The following is a 16,378-nucleotide window of genomic DNA, read 5'->3' as shown; positions in this document are numbered from 1 at the left end:
GTTCTTCAAACTCCATGTACACTCTCTGTCTCTGTGTCTCTGTCTCTGTCTCTCTGTCTCTCTCCCTCCCTCCCTCCCTTCCTCCCTGCCTCCTGTCCCTCCTCTCCTTCCTCTCCCTCCTCTCCCCACATTCTTCCAGTAATCAAGCTTCCTACTCTTTGGTCCTTTCATCTCTATTTGTTAAGAAATCATTCCAAGAAAGGAGTGGGGTTCCTCACAGCTTACTCTCTTAAGTAAGAATATGCACTCAGTTCCTGTTGTTTGCCCTTCTCTCCTAGTCATCCCAGAAAGCATTCATGGGAATATACAAGGAAGGACTTGACCAAAAACCCAGTTTAGCAAAAACTAAAAAAAAGAAAAAGAAAAAAATTCTCCCCACACAAATATTTGCAGCTAAAACAAAGGGGAAATGCAGGCTATTGTCAGACTTGGTCACTGTACTGGTTGGTTTTGCTTAATGGTTTCTTTGTTACAAGGGAAGGCTTACTGGCGATGGGGGTGGCTAATAGGGAATGATGCAAAAAAAAAATAACAGGCATCAATAAAATATTAAATCAGAAAGAAAAACAAAAGAGGGAATATGCAGGAGAAGGATATAATTTGAGAAGATTTAGCTAGTTTCTTTATCTTTGCATTTCATGTTTTACCGCAGTTCTCAAATTACAGAATTTTTCTAATTCTGTCAGTATCTCCATGTTAGAGTTATAACCCACTTTTCAAATCTGTAAAACAAAGGAAAAAATGGTAGTCAGACGAGCAGCTAAGGTTAAAAGTTTAATTTTATACAATTGTTTGTGGAGGCAAGTACAATGACCAATCTCATGATAAGTTCTCTATTTACATTTTCTATAAACAAAGCCAAAAACAAACATTATATAAGAGGGAAAATGTGAAAATTGAGAACAAAATCCCAAAATAAGTCCCATAATTTTTATTGCCCATTTTCATCCTAAAAGATAGTTATTTTAAATTTTTAAACTCTAACACAGGATGCTATGTTTAATTTTTGGACATGGACAAGATGGGAATTTATTTTGCTTGACTATTTGTGTATTTGTTACAGGGGTTCTGTTTTTCTTTTTCTTTTAAATTTGGGGGGGCAATGATGGGGTACAGAAGAATGCTTATTTGAAAAAATAAAATATATATTTGGGGGGGCAGGACAATGAGGGTTCAGTGACTTGCCCAGGGTCACACAGCTAGTAAGTGTCAAGTGTCTGATGCCAGATTCGAACTCAGGTCCTCCTGAATCTAGGGCTGGTGCTTTATCTACTGCACACCTAGCTGCCCCTAATATATATATTTTTTAATTCCAATTTATCTTTCTACTTCAGTTTGCTTGGCACTGTCTTCTCTTAATAAATCGTTCTGATTTTCCTAAGGCTTTCACTAAAATCTTATTATGATGCCCTATCATGGCATAGAGGTGACCCTGGGTTCTTGAAGGTTCTGCGAAGAGAGGGCAAAGTCAGGTAAATCCTAACCAGCTGGAAAAACTTCAAGTATAGGTCCAATGACAAATTCTATGACCCAGCCCAATACAAAAGGGACTCATCACCAGGTTGGCAACAGGGTGATTCATTTTTTTGGCCATAGCAAAAATTAAAAGCCATCTTCTAAGTTAGACAGTGAATGCAATCTGTTCTGGTGGAGGGCTATGCACAGTCACAAAATTATGGATTCTTGAAGTATTTTCCAACCAGGCAGAAAATTCATTTTTCTTCACGTACATTTTAATTCTGCTGAACAAAACCCCAGTGTTTCTAAAAAACAGTTTCAAAAATATAAGTATATATTAAATGTCAGTATCTAATTAAAATAGGTGCTTTCAGTAAATTAGCATCTTAGTTAGTCATCTAAGTTCCATGTGCTTTGAAGAAAATGGATAAGGTTTGTCTTCTATTTAAAAGTAAAACCTTTTTGGCTTCAAGCTTGCAATACAACATTCTCTGATTATAACGGCCCATAGATACTAGACGGTACTGGTCACTGAGCTTCCGAAACCAGCTGGGCAATCAGTTCTCTTGCGTCCTGCATACTGGAGGGGATGTCTGCGCCATTCTTGGTTACGTGGGTTCCAAACAGGAACAATTTTCTATCATCTCCAATTTCAGATAATCCCAAAGCTTCATGAATATCTGTGATACAATATGCATCTTCAAGATCCTTGGCCCAGAAAGCAAAAGGGAGAAAAAGTTGATTATTGTATGTGTTGGTGTAAGCGTGAATATTTTTCCAAAGATTGGTTTTTGGACTAGATTACCTTTAAATTCCCTTTCTTTTGGCTGTAAAATGATATGATTTTATGGAGTGTGTATATAAAATTACATATATATGTATATACACATACACACATATAGACACACAAATACTCAGTTATTCTTTTTTTTTAGTGTCAGTCCTTTTAAAGTTTTGACATTTTCATGAGTAAATATAACAGCTAAAAATTGTAAATTAGCTTTTTTGCTGGGGGGGGGGTGGGGTGCTTTACTCCAAACCTGAGGAATAGAGAGAATAGGGATTATCCATTAACAAGTCAAGCACTTAAATTTTCACAATTTATGAACTGCTTTCTATGTATGTGTGTGTATACACACACAACACACACACATATCTACATATATATATATATCTACATATATATATATATACCCTCCTCATGTCTGGAAGGAAGGAAACATTTATTCCTTCCTGTGCCAGACACTGTGCTAACTGTATTATAAATATCTCATTTGAGCCTCACAACAATGGGGGGGATAGGTGCTATTATTATCCCCATTTTACAGTTGAGGAAACTAAGGCAGATAGTTGTTAGTTGATTTACCAAGGGTCATACAGATAGTAAGTGTCTGAGGTCACATATGAACTAAGGTCTCCCTGAACCCAAGTTCAGTGCTCTATCCACTGCATCACTCAGCTGCCTCAAAAAAGACAGGGATATCAAACTACAATTTCTAAATCATTCATAATTGGAAGCTAATAATAATAAAATTAAAAATGTATAACTGCCTGGAAAATATTCATTATCTGGATTTGTTGTGAGATAAAAGGGGGGACTCATGGTCAGCAAATAATATATAGCATTAACCTAATAAATTGGGCAATATTTGGTGTAAACCAGTTTAATTTCTTAATTCAATCATGGATCATGTAGTTATTAACTCAAATGTAGGTCCACATATCAGAAGAGTATTTTCTCTTGTCTCAGTTTACACTGATCATTTGACAGACCTTAAATCTAAAACTAGACTTTAATTCACCAGCACTGGATATTAACTGAATATTTAAGATATAGAAAATGGAAATATCCTTTGTGGTGACCTGGAGTGGACCTGGCAGGATGTGCAAGAAGTAAAAATCCTGAGGACAATAAAGACATATCAACCTTGAAATTGAGGCATTTGGGGAATTTATGGTCCTTCCAGGGACATCCTTATCTTCAGAGACTTGCCCCGTGTGCTATTTGGTGGTTTATGGTCCCTCCGGGGACATTATTTATCTGCTAGAGCCTTCCTGTCTCACCTCCCCAACATTCCTGAGCCATTTGGGGTTTCATGGACATTATAAGAGATAACCTTAACTGCAAAGACACATTTCCCCCCCTCCCCCATTTCACATCCCCTTATCACATTGTTTGCTTTTAAGGTTTGAACAGTCAGGCTGATTTGTGTTGTGCAAATGGAAGGAAGACCATCCATTGCAAATCGGGAAGCAAGGAATTCATCAGACTCTGGACCTGACATAGCAATGAAGCTATACATTTTAACTGTCCAAGGAACTGTGATGTTACTGCATAAATACCTCCCCCCCTTCTCCATGGTAGTATGAGCTGTTCTCCTGAGAAACTCCCATGCATGCATGCTTTGTTTTGCTGGGTAAAATAATAATAAAACAGGTGTTTGCCTTACTGAGGTGATCCTCACTCTGATCAGTGAAGTACATAGTCTTTGACTTCTCCTCACTCTGGTTCATGAGAAACTGGTTTTCTCACTCCATTTACCACAGGGACAATTCTCTTTTTAACAAAGGTAATGGGGCAGCCAGATGGCACAGTGGTAAAGCACCTGCCCTGGATTCAGGAGGACCTGAGTTCCAATCCGGCCTCAGACACTTAACACTTACTAGCTGTGTGACCCTGGGCAAGTCACTTAACCCTCATTGCCCTGCAAAAAAATAATAATAATAAAAAAATAAGGGTTTGCACACTCATATATTGTAGAGTAAAAAGTACCCAGAACAGACACTTAACACTTACTAGCTGTGTGACCCTGGGCAAGTCACTTAACCCCAACTGCCTCACCAAAAAAAAAAAAAAAGTACCCAGAAGATTTTTGTTTGATTGATTATTATTAACTTGTTATTTCTTTATTATTTCTTTCTTTTTATTGTTTTTATTTGTCCTTATTAATTTGAAATTTGGGTACGTGATGGATACACAGATGTCTGGTATTAAGGTCAGAAGGGATCAGAAAGTGGTTATGATGAACATGGGGAGTCATGAGGCAGTTATGGGGTGGTGGAAGTTACAAGCGGAAGACCTTGGTTGGGGTTCCAAGTCTGAGATTTACTACCTCACTTTGGGCAAATAATCTACCTTTTCTGGGTCTCTATTTCTTCATTTGTAAAGTAGAACCAGGGCAGCTAGGTGGCACAGTGGATAAAGCAACAGGCCTGGATTCAGGAGGACCTGAGTTCAAATCTGACCTCAGACACTTGACACTTACTAGCTGTGTGATCCTGGGCAAGTCACTTAACCCTCATTGCCCCGCAAAAAAAGAGAAGAAAAAGTAAAGTAGAACCAGTATTACTCAGCATTACTACTTCATAGAGTAAGAGTTGTTGGAAGCATCAAAGTAAATGAAATACATAAAAGTGCTTTGTAAATTGTAAAGAACTATCTAGGTGTTACCTCTTATAACAACATATTCCTCAATGGAAAATCCAGTCCTCTTTTTTTTTTTTAATGGTTGGAATCCATGAGATATTGGTTACTATCCTTGAAGAAAAGACTCATATTTCAGAGGATATTTTTATTCCTCCTCATTTGTTCGGGTGGATTTCTCTACTGCTTACTTTTTTAGCTTCTATAGTTCCTTTTCATCAAAGCTGCCCAGTATACAGCAAACACTGGAGGTTTCCATTGTATTAACAAGAGCAGGTACTGCATGTACCAACTTGTCCTTTTCAGAGATGGGCAGAACCATGGGGGAAGAAAGCACAAAAGGCCAAACCAGAGAACCAAAGTAAACCAAATACTTTTCAATGACTTTTGCCAAGTATTTTCTTCTTCATTTAAAAAAATCTAATATGAACTTGATGGGAGTGTTCCTGGTCAAAGTTATAAATGCCTGAATCCCAAAAAGATCCACTTCCCAGGCTGTATCTCTGCTCTTTTTGTTTCCTTTATCTCTTCCATTTCCGTCCTTTATAGAAATTAATAGGCAGCATCTACTTTTTTTTTTTTAAGTTGTTTTTTTTTTCTTCTGGGCAGGCAATGGGGGTTAAGTGACTTGCCCAAGGTCACACAGCTAGTAAGTGTCAAGTGTCTGAGGCCGGGTTTGAACTCAGGTACTCCTGAATCCAGGGCCGGTGCTTTAACCACTGCGCCATCTAGCTGTCCCTAGCATCTACTTCTAACAGAAGTAAGAGGGGGCAGCCAGCAAGTTCACCCAGCTAGTTGCTATCTAACCTGTGTCTCTTGACTACCATCAAAGACAATACGAAATATACAACAACAACATTATGTGCATAAGTAAAATACAACAACAACAACAGTAAAAGACAAAGGTTCAAACAAAACTGAGTCAGGAGTATTCACAAAAGACCAGGGTTAGAAGGGACTTCATAGGCCAACTCATTCAAAAGCATATCTAAATAAGAATTGCTTCCAGAACATACCTATGAATGAATGAATGAATGAATGAATGAATGAATGAATGATGAAACATTTGTTAAATGTTTACTACGTGAAAGAGGACAGTGCTTGGCCTGAAGGTGTGAAGGAGCTCACTACTTCCCCTGAGGCCACTCCTTCCACTTTCAGATAGTTCTAATTGTGAAAAGTTTTCCTTACATAAAGTCTAAATCTGCCTTGTTTTAACTTATACCTTTTGAACCTAGTTCTGTCCACTGGACCCAAGTAGAAAAAAGTCTAATTCTGTTTTTGCATTTTGAGTCCTGAATATAGAGCATAAAGTTAGCTATTTTTAAAAAATAAGAAAAAAATAATCTTTTTTCTATGTTTAAAAAACACACACACACATACCATCTAGTAGGTGGTATGCCTGTGACGTTTTACCTGTTTATTTGCAAAAACAACTAGAGGAAGGGCTGGATCTTTTTGGATCAACTGGTGAAGATGCTTTTTGGCATCAGGTAATCGTCCGTGATCTGCTGAGTCCACCACAAAAATCAACACCAACACCTTGGAGAGATACATCTTCCAGTAAGAACGGAAAGGCTCACTACCACCAACTGCAGGAAAACAGCAGAGGGAAGTCTGATCAATAAATCATAAATACAGGGTCTCAGAAGGCTCTGAAAAGGCAGAATCACAATCTAAGAGGACCCCTAGTCCACCTCTGGTTACATACTTTATGAAGAGCTATGGTGAAACCAGTAATGGGGTGGTGCAATGGTGTTGTTCATGGTCAGCAAACTATGGCCCAAGGGCCAAATCCATACTGCTGTCTTTTTTTGTAATCTTCAAGCTAAGAATGTTTTTTCCCCATTTTTAAATATAATAAAACTTTTCAAGTAAAAAAAAAAAGAACAAAAAATATTCTTAGCTCTGTAGGGCCATACAAAAACAGGCCTGCACTTGGACCCTGTGCTACAGTTTGCCCACCCTCAGTGAAGGAAAGGGTGACAAGGTTAGGGGGAAGAAGACCCAGCTGGAGGCTTGATTTTTATCACTTTATCACTTGATTTTATCACAAGGTTATCCTAAATCACTTAAACCTCTCTGAGGCCTAATTTCCTCAATTGTAAAATGTGATTCACTAATTCAGTGGACGTTTATGAAGAACACTGTGCTGGGTGGTAGGAGATATAAAGCTTATTATATAAAATGAGGGTCTTGCCTTCATGGATTTGTAAGAAGATAATAAGATGTATGCATGTATGTACATATAACTGTTATATACAATATTACATTATAAAACCTTTGAGAAGTGTTACATGCTATGATATGAGAAAAAAAGTCATTACCACCAGTATTATCAAGGAAAGTTCATGGAAGAGGTAATATTAAGTTGCACTTCAAAGGATAGGGTAGGAATTCAACATGTGAAGAGGAAAAAACAAAAAGGAGAGAGAAAGACAAGGAGAGAATGAGACAAAGAGACAGAGACCAGAGAAGCACAAAGCAGGCTGTAGGAGGAAGGGATACTAGCTGACATCCATATAAGAAATGGGGGAGTGGATAGAGCACCGGCCCTGGAGTCAGGAGGACCTGAGTTCAAATCCAGCCTCAGACACTTAACGCTTACTAGCTGTGAGACCCTGGGCAAGTCACTTAACCCCAATTGCCTCACTAAAAAAAAAAAAAAGAAGAAAAGAAGAAAGAAACGGGGGAGAAGGAAGAGACAGATAACACCAAAGTTTCAAACACATGAGACTGGGTTTAGTGCCACAGACAGAAATGTTGAGATAAAAACTAGAAAGTTAGAGGGAGAAAAAAAAATGTCTTTGGACCTGTGTCAATGTGACATCTAGGTAGAGATACGTGTATTACAGTAAAGATACATGTCTGAAAGAGAGGAACCAGGACAGAAATAAAACTTTGGTGGACCTCTTTGTAGAGGTGGTATAATGCTTCAGCTATCTGTGGGTAACAGCTGTTGTGAATGATCAGATGAGGATAATGTGGTGGTGTTTGTCCTTGAAGAGGACCGATGACATCATGGGGTGAGGTCTTGACTTTCCAGTACATCGATTTAAGTAAGGCACTCACTCTCTCTTCCAGAGCCATCAAAGTCCAGTGCAGGACAAAAGTCAAGGTGGCTGCCTTGGCCAGGGATCAGTGGATGAGCTTGGCATCTTCAAAGCCTGACCGTTCTCTAAGCACTCCACAGCGCTTGCTTCGAGCAACCTTCATGGCCACTGGAACAAATTGTCCAACCTATCCCTGAAGCATGAACCATCACTGTATCATCTTTGTTTTTGGCGTCATACTTGTAAGATGTGAACAAGGCAAGTCTGGTGTTAGTACTTACCAGAGATATGTGTGAAAGGGCTTTGTAAGGGGCAGCTAGGTGGTGCAGTGGATAAAGCACCAGCCCTGGATTCAGGAGGACCTGAGTTCAAATCCACCTCAAACACTTGATGTTTACTAGCTGTGGTGACCCTGGGCACATTGCCCCACAAAAAAAGAAAAAAGAAAGTGCTTTGTAAGTCATAAAATACCATATAAATGCGAGCCGTATTATTGTTATTTTATCCTGATTATATTTGGTTCTAAGGAGCCCCAGAAAAAGTTTATCTCACCTCGAAGGAAAGGAAAGCTCCCACACCCTGCATCCTTTCCTCAATGTAGCTCATTGCTTTCTAGTCCATCAAAAGATTAGTTGACAAAGATGCTAAATATCCCGAGGCAAAACATTTCATTTGATCAACTGAATTCCATTTTTGTTCTTTTTCCTTTTGATGCCCCCATCTCATATTTTTGTCTTTCTTTCCTTAGTTCAGAATTTTTTATTCTAAAGGTTTAAAAACTATTTAAACCACTTAATAGTATAATAGAAACTAGAGAGGCAGCATAATGTAGTAGATAGGTTGCTGGACCTAAAGCCAGAAAGCTCTGGGTTCAAATTTAACCTCGGATATTTAGTAGCTGTTTCACCTTAGGCAAGTCATGGTTAAACCATGGGCAACCTTTTAGAACCTAAGTTTCACATCTGTTAAATGAGGATAGTATTGCTCTAATAAGCTCATAGGGTTTTTATGTGCCTCAAATGAGATAATATATAAAACACTTCACAAACTTTACAATACTATATAAATGTCAGGTCTTCGTGTTGTCAAGTTAGGTGGTGGAGTGGATAGAGGGCCTGGAGCCAAGAAAACCTCAGATCAAATCCAGGCTCAGACACTTGCTGGGTTCTGTGACCCTGGGTAAGTCACTTAACCTCTATCAGCCTCAGTTTCCTCAACTACAAAATGGAGATAATATAGCACCTACCACTGAGGGTTGTTGTGAGGATCAAATGAGATAATATTTATAATAGCACTTAGTATAATGTCGGGCACATAGTAGGTGCTTAATAAAATGCTTGTCCTCTTTCCCTACTGTCTGAAAATATAAAAATAGCTGAAATGTTACATTATATTTTAAGATTAAAAAAACAAAGGTTTAGCATGTGTGAGAAATAATTATGAATAATTGATACCTTGGGGCACCCTAGAGTTCCCCTTCGTTCTCAGGCCTCTCTTCCTCCACTCAAAAGTAAGTTTTCCTTGAGAGATTTCACCAGATCTCTCCATCTGGGCCAAGCCCACACCAAGTGCACAAAAGGAGCCTTGGGTAGGGGCAGATTCTTTTGTCTAGATAAGCTGAAGGACTTTACTTATAAGATTTGGCCTGAATGAACCATTAGTGCCCCCATCAGCTTGGGGCAGGGAGTTGTCTCTACATTTCCCTTCATGCCATCTTTGCTTAAGTCAAGTATCCTCTGATTCATTTTAATTAACTCACCTCCAATCATGTCAACCAATTAGATTTGAATGATGCTAACCGATTAGGGTTTTATTTCTTTGTGATGGACCTCCTATAGATGGAAGGGTATATGAATGGAGACCCAGCTGCAAGGAAGCATTCTTTGTATGAAGAGAGATGGCCATAGACCTCATTTTATTAATAAACCACTGGCCATATTAATAAAATTATTAATTATCCAGAGACTGGGGGGCAGTTTAGGTGTTACCAGTGGAGTGGATAAGTCACCAGCCCTGGATTCAGGAGGCCTGAGCGCAAATCTGACCTCAGACACTGTACACTAACTGTGTGACTTTGAGGAAGGTCATTAACCCTCATTGCCCCCACCATAAAATAAAACAAAACAAAAATTATCCAGGAAATTGTCTCTCATGTTTTTAATCAGCACACTGCATCATCTCACTTGATTCCTAAGAACAATCTCATGAGAGATTGTCCTTTAGGCATTATCATCTCCCTTTTACAAATGAAGACCATTTTGGATATCCTATTCCCCCAACCCTGGGTACTCTCAAGATTCTGTCCTGGGTCCTCTTCTCTTTTCTCATGTGTTCAGTGATCCCAGCCATGCAGATGCCTCCCAGATCTATACATATACCCAGTCCTCACCTATGGCCTTAGCTCCAGTCCTAGTAAGAGTCAGGGGTGTTTTAATGAACACACCATCTTTCTGACATGTTCAACGTTGGGTCTGCATTAATAGTCTCAAATCAACAAATGTAAAATTAGTCCTCTTCTTTGTTAAACCCACTCTTCTTTCAAAATTCCCTATCCTTCCTATCAACCAATTGAAACCTCAGACTCATCCTCAACTCTTCATTTTCCTTCATTCCCACAGACAAATCAATTGCCAAGTCCTTTGAATTCTTCCTTTACAATATCTTTTTAATTCATCCCCATCATTGCTCACACAGCTACCACCACAGCTCAGAATCTCTGACTATTTCAAAAGTTGACTTAGGAGCAGCTAGGTGGTGCAGTGAATAAAGCACTGGCCCTGGATTCAGGAGTACCTGAGTTCAAATCCAGTCTCAGACACTTGACACTTACTAGCTGTGTGGACCCTGGGCAAGTCACTTAACCCCCATTGCCTGCCCCGCAAAAAAAAAAAAACCCAAAAAACAAAAGGTTGACTTAGTGGTTTCCTGCCATGTCTCAGGAGATAATATTCACAGTGTGGAAACTGGGGGTTTAGTAATGTAGAGGTATTTGTTCATCCGGGCTAATGGTGAGCTGTGGGATGTCAAGTAAGAGACATAGAGAGGTTGAGTCAGGAGTGGAGAAGGAGAAAAGCCCACACTGGTAAACTGGTAAACTTTTCTTTGGCAAGTCTGTTTATATGCAGCTCTAAGAATGTTCCTCAAGGGTATACCACGGAATATGTAAATACTCATTGTTTTTCCTTGTGGTCATTCACTAAATAGCCCCACACAAATAGCGAAACCTAACGGTCCCATGTTCATGTTCACACATACTCCATTAAAATGCTAATCATACAATTGTTTTTTCTTTTTGCTGGGTAATTGGGGTTAAGTGACTTGCCCAGGGTCACACAGCTAGTAGTGTTTAAGTGTCTGAGGCTGATTTGAACTCAGGTCCTCCGGATCCAGGGCCAGTGCTCTATCCACTGCGCCACCCTAGCTGCCCCTATACAATTTCAATATAAACAGAGATAAAATTATTTGTTCAACAAGTGCAATAGAACAGGCTGACTTACTCTCCGGGAACTCCCATCTGCATGTCTCCATTATTGATGCACACTGCATTAATAACCCTGGGTGGGAGGCAATGCTATGCTGGACTTTATTGGTAGCTAAGGTGTGGAGGACACTGGTCTTTCCCGCTCCGTCCAGGCCCAGAACAAGGACTTGCTTATTTTGTGCTTTGTCTGTGAAACAGAAGACAAATCTTAGCCACAACTGTATTCATCTGGGAGCAAGCAAGTCGCTATTTAATCAAGGAAAATTGAATCCACACTCAACAATCCCTGCCTTTGAGCAGCTGGCATTCTTAATGGGGGAACAACATATACACATATAAATAGAGAATATGTACACAGTAGATGAGAGGTCATTTCTAGGAGGCCCTCCTGTAGGAAGTGGCACAAAAGCTAAGCTTTGGAGGAAGCCAAGAATTCTAAGGTGGAAGTGAAGAGGAAATGCTTCCAGACCCAAGGGAAAGCCAACGAAAAAGTATGGAGATGAGAAATGGGATACTGAGCATGGGAAACAGCATGTTTGGCTAGAATGGAGAGTTCAAGAAGCAATGTCTAATAAGCCTGGAAAGGTGGGCTGCAGCCAGACTGGGAAGGGCTTTAAAGACTTAAGAAAAAATTATATTTTAGTCTAGAAGTAAAGCTCTTCCTTTGAAACTGTTCAAATGTTCGTTTGACTCTAGTCTCATTATAAAGATCTTCTGCATTTGGAAATACGTCAATACTATAATATGGGGGAGGTAACTTGTGGTCAGGATATTAAGATATATTTCTCAAAAGAAAACTGCAGAAGTATCACGGGGCACTAGATAACACTTACTGCTGTGTGACCCTGGGCAAGTCACTTAACCCCAATTGCTCACCAAAAAACAAAAAGTATTCACACCACATGAAAGAATGCTACAAATCACTAACAATGAGAATGATAATAAGAGAAATGCAAATCAAAACAACCCTGAGGTTTTACCTTATACTTTGCAAATTGGCAAAAATGACCAAAAATTGGTAATGGTCAGTGTGAGATGAGTTGTAGAAAGATAGGCACACTAATACATTGGTGGTGGAGCTGTGAAATATTACAGCTGTTTTGAAAGCAATTTAGGATTATGTAAACAAAGTGACAAAAATGTCCATATCCTTTGATCCAAAGACTCTGTTACTGAGTTTATCATACCACAAAGAAGCCATTAGTAAGAAGAAAGTCTCATATATACTGATATTTATATCAGCATTTTTGGGTGATAGCTAATAATTGGAAACAATATAGATTGGGGAATGGCTAAACAAATTGTGGTACATGAACATAATGGAATGTTACTGTGCAATAAGAAATTATGTACATGATAAATACAGAAAAGCATGGAAAAATCAACATGAACTTATGGAGAATGAAATAAGCAGAGCAAAGAAACAATATGCACAGTAACTACAAGAATTTAAATGGAATGAACTACTACATGACAAAAATATGTAACAAAATTATAAAGATCAAACAAAGATTTGAATGAAGAGGAAAGGATATTACCAATCCAATTCTTTGTGGAAATGGGAGGCTCACAAGTCTTACAAATTGTACATGTTTTCAGATTTTTTTAATGTATCAATCAGTTGTGCTGATATTTTTTCCACTTTAAAATAAAGATATGGGGGGGGGGCTGCGCTAGGTGGCACAGTGGATAAAGCATCGTCTTGGATTCCAGGAGGACCTGGAGTTCAATCTGACCTCAGATACTTGACACTTACTAGCTGTGTGACCCTGGGCAAGTCACTTAAACCTCATTGCCCTACCAAAAGACAAACAAAAAAGATATAGGGGCAGGGTAAAGGACACTTGGGACAACTGTCATGATATAAAGAAACAAGGGTATCAATAAAAACATTATATTAGGGCTTAGCAATATGTGAAGCCTATTATTTATTCCTTTGTTTTTACCACCAGACACCCCAAACTTCTCATTTTTCATTGTACTCCAATTGAATATATTGCCCAAACTTTCCTCTACTTTGTCTACTCCAATCTGGGCCTTTTCCCTTTAAAGCAGATTCTCAACTTTTTTGTTTGTTTTGTTTGTTTTTGTCATGGACCCCTTTACCATTCTGGTGAAGTCTTTCAACCCTTTCTCAGAGGTTTTTAAATGAATAAACACAAAATACATAGGATTAATAAGGAAACCAACTATATTAGAATATAGTTATCAAAAATTTTTTTAAGTTTACTGACATCAAGTTAAGACCCCCTCCTTTAAAAAGGCTTTACTGTAATTGCTAGATCTCCTTCCAATTACCTGGCAAAACAGGGTGGATGAAGAAGGGAAAGAGGAAACAAGCAAAATGGGTACCTTGCTGATCATCTGCTTCAATTTTACCCTCTCTCTTCTCTACCAAAAAGATCAGTCTCCTTGGAGCCTTTTGTGGGGCCAGACCACATTGTCAAGTTGTATTTGTTCAACATCCAATGGATGATAGATTATTGCCTTGTACACAGCAAGGGATTCATTCCTATTTCTCCTCCCTCCCATATCCCCAAGTCACTGTCAAATAAACACCTAGCCACTGGAAGATGTATCTTACAGATGCCATCTATTACTGACTATTTTTTGGATTTGATTTAACTCATCCTCCTAAATTTAAGTAGCCTCTATCTTGTGGTGTCACATGTTTAAGAGACTATTAAACTGAGATTTTTGTTTCTGTAGCTATTTGTACACAGATAATACAGGGTGTCCCAAAGGTCTTAGTGCTTTTAAGCTGTAATCACTTTAAGCTTCAATAGCTTAAAACTGCACTAAGACCTTTGGGATGCCCTGTAATATTCACAGGACAGGAAAAGAATGTCTCTTCATCAGTATTTCTGAGAAAGCTTAAATACTTCGTGATAATAATTTACTAAATACTTGAAGAAAAAATAGTGGGCAATTTACTTTCCCTTGCTATGTCCAAGTCTCACAAGGTGTTTATATAACACATTGTTCAGGTCGTTTTAGTTATAGTCCCACTCTCTATGTCCCCGTTTGGGGTTTTCTGGCAGTTCATTTTACAGATGAGGGAAACGGAGGCAACGGGGGTTAAATGACTTCCTCAGCTCACACAGTTTAGTGTCGAGGTCAGTTTTGAACTCGGAAGATAAGTCTTCCTGACTTCAAGCCCGGAGCTCGAATCCACTGCTCCACCTAGCTGCCCTGCATGCACACTACTACACTAGGAAAAACAATGCTATTCTTCATATAGATGGACAGATTGAGAGCCACCTAACAGAGTTGAGATGACTAATGCAGAAATATGTTTAATGTTATTGTACATATATAACCTATATCAGATTAACTTGGCCGTCTTGGGGAGGGGGGGAATTGAAACTAGAAATCTTATAAAAACAAATGTTGAAAGATATTTCTACATGTAACTGGAAAAATAAAATACTTTTCATAATTTTTTTAAAAGCCCAGAGTTGAGGCTGGTAATTGCTTTTGAATAGCGTACACCTCCCGGGGCCAAGTTCCCAACCCCTCAGAGATCCAAAAGGTGATAACAGTTTTGCTCCAAACTACGCCGACCCTCTGGAGACCCCTGCGATCGTCAACAATGCGGGTGGTGACCGGGAAGAGTCGAATGCACAACAACCCCGCAGATACCCCCCAAGGTCTTGGCCTCTTCCGACAATGAAGAAGCCCTGGAGGGGAAAGCGAAAGGGAGAAGAGGGTTGGAGGGGCCCACGTTTGACACAGAGCATCTTTCCGCTAGCCCTGGTCCTGCCCCCCGCGAGAGGAGTCCGTCCCCGGCTTCCAACGGGGCTGAGCCCAGCTCGGCCCACCGGGCCGCTCACCTGTGACTGCTTCTGCGGGATGGCACAGCCGAGGTGCTGCGCTCGTCCTCGCTATCCCCCACCGCATGCTTTTCTTTCTTCTCTTTCCTCCCCAATTTGGCGGGAGGAGAAGCAGCCCGAGGCTCCCCCAGATGTGTTCGGGGCAACTCTGACTCGGCAGCGGCGCGTGGGGAGGACACGTAACTCCACACGGCATAGATCACACCTCCTGTCATCGCGGCCGCGGCGGCCGCCAGCCCCACCACCCTCACGCTGCGGGCGGCCATGGGCCCCGCCGTCTCTGCCCCGGCGCGGCCCTGCCGCCGCCGTGCAAATGAGCACGGGGCCGGGGCTTCGTGCCACGAGCGCCAGCTACGAAGAGATCTCAAGGGGCGAATAGGAATCTAACCAAGCCTCCGGCTGTGGGAAGGACAGTGGAGGCTTGCGAGCTCCCACAGTACCGCCCGTCTGCCCTCCCCGGGGTCGCAGGCGCACCACGCACGGGGCTAGGACTGTCCCAAAGGGCCCACCCTCAAGCACCCGCCGGGCGAGCCAGCTGAACTCGCCCTGTCGGGTCCATGACTGCAGACCTCTTATGCTCAATCTTCCAGCTCGCCCTGTCCCAAGGGGCAAAAAGCCAAAACCAAATCGCAAACCCTAATGCACCTAACTTGGCCCAGCGCACGGCCTACTCCATCCAGTTGGCCAGTTGCGAGGAAAACTTCCTTTCTAAAGCAACCTACGTGCACTCGTTTCCCCTACTTACAAAGTTAAGAAGCTTGCTAACTGGGGGCAGCTAGTGGCACAGTGGGATAGAGCACGGGCCCTGATTCAGGAGGACCTGAGTTCAAGTCTAGCCTCAGATACTTGACACTTACTAGACCCTGGGCAAGTCAGTTAAGCCCAATTGCCTCACTATTAAAAAAAAAAAAGCTTGCCAACTTTAGTCATACAGGACCGAGGGCAATTTAACAATAAAAATGGGAAAAAACACCACAAAGTAATCAAATTCCCGATATCTTGGTTTCTTGCCTTCGTGTCCCCTAGCACCCAGCAAAAACCAGGTGCCCAAAGTTTGGAAGCCCAAGTCTAGAAGACAAATTGTGTTGTTAAAAACCCTTCTTGTACGTTGTATCAATCTAGATCAGCG

At 40.5% G+C, this 16,378-nt stretch overlaps 1 protein-coding gene across 1 annotated transcript; it reads right to left on the bottom strand.

The window, feature by feature from the left end:
• Nucleotides 1–1,198: 1,198 nt before the first annotated feature.
• On the bottom strand, nt 1,199–15,654 carry ARL9 (ADP ribosylation factor like GTPase 9). The gene is given in 6 exon segments (XM_043971645.1): nt 1,199–2,166; nt 6,299–6,474; nt 10,225–10,234; nt 11,444–11,497; nt 11,500–11,605; nt 15,253–15,654. Coding segments are annotated over 6 exon segments (789 nt in total). The 5' UTR covers nt 15,516–15,654; the 3' UTR covers nt 1,199–1,986.
• Nucleotides 15,655–16,378: the final 724 nt, after the last annotated feature.

Source organism: Dromiciops gliroides, chromosome 6 (genome assembly GCF_019393635.1).
Source record: "Dromiciops gliroides isolate mDroGli1 chromosome 6, mDroGli1.pri, whole genome shotgun sequence".
In the NCBI taxonomy this organism is placed as follows: domain Eukaryota; kingdom Metazoa; phylum Chordata; class Mammalia; order Microbiotheria; family Microbiotheriidae; genus Dromiciops; species Dromiciops gliroides.
This window is presented reverse-complemented; position numbering and strand designations above follow the sequence as displayed.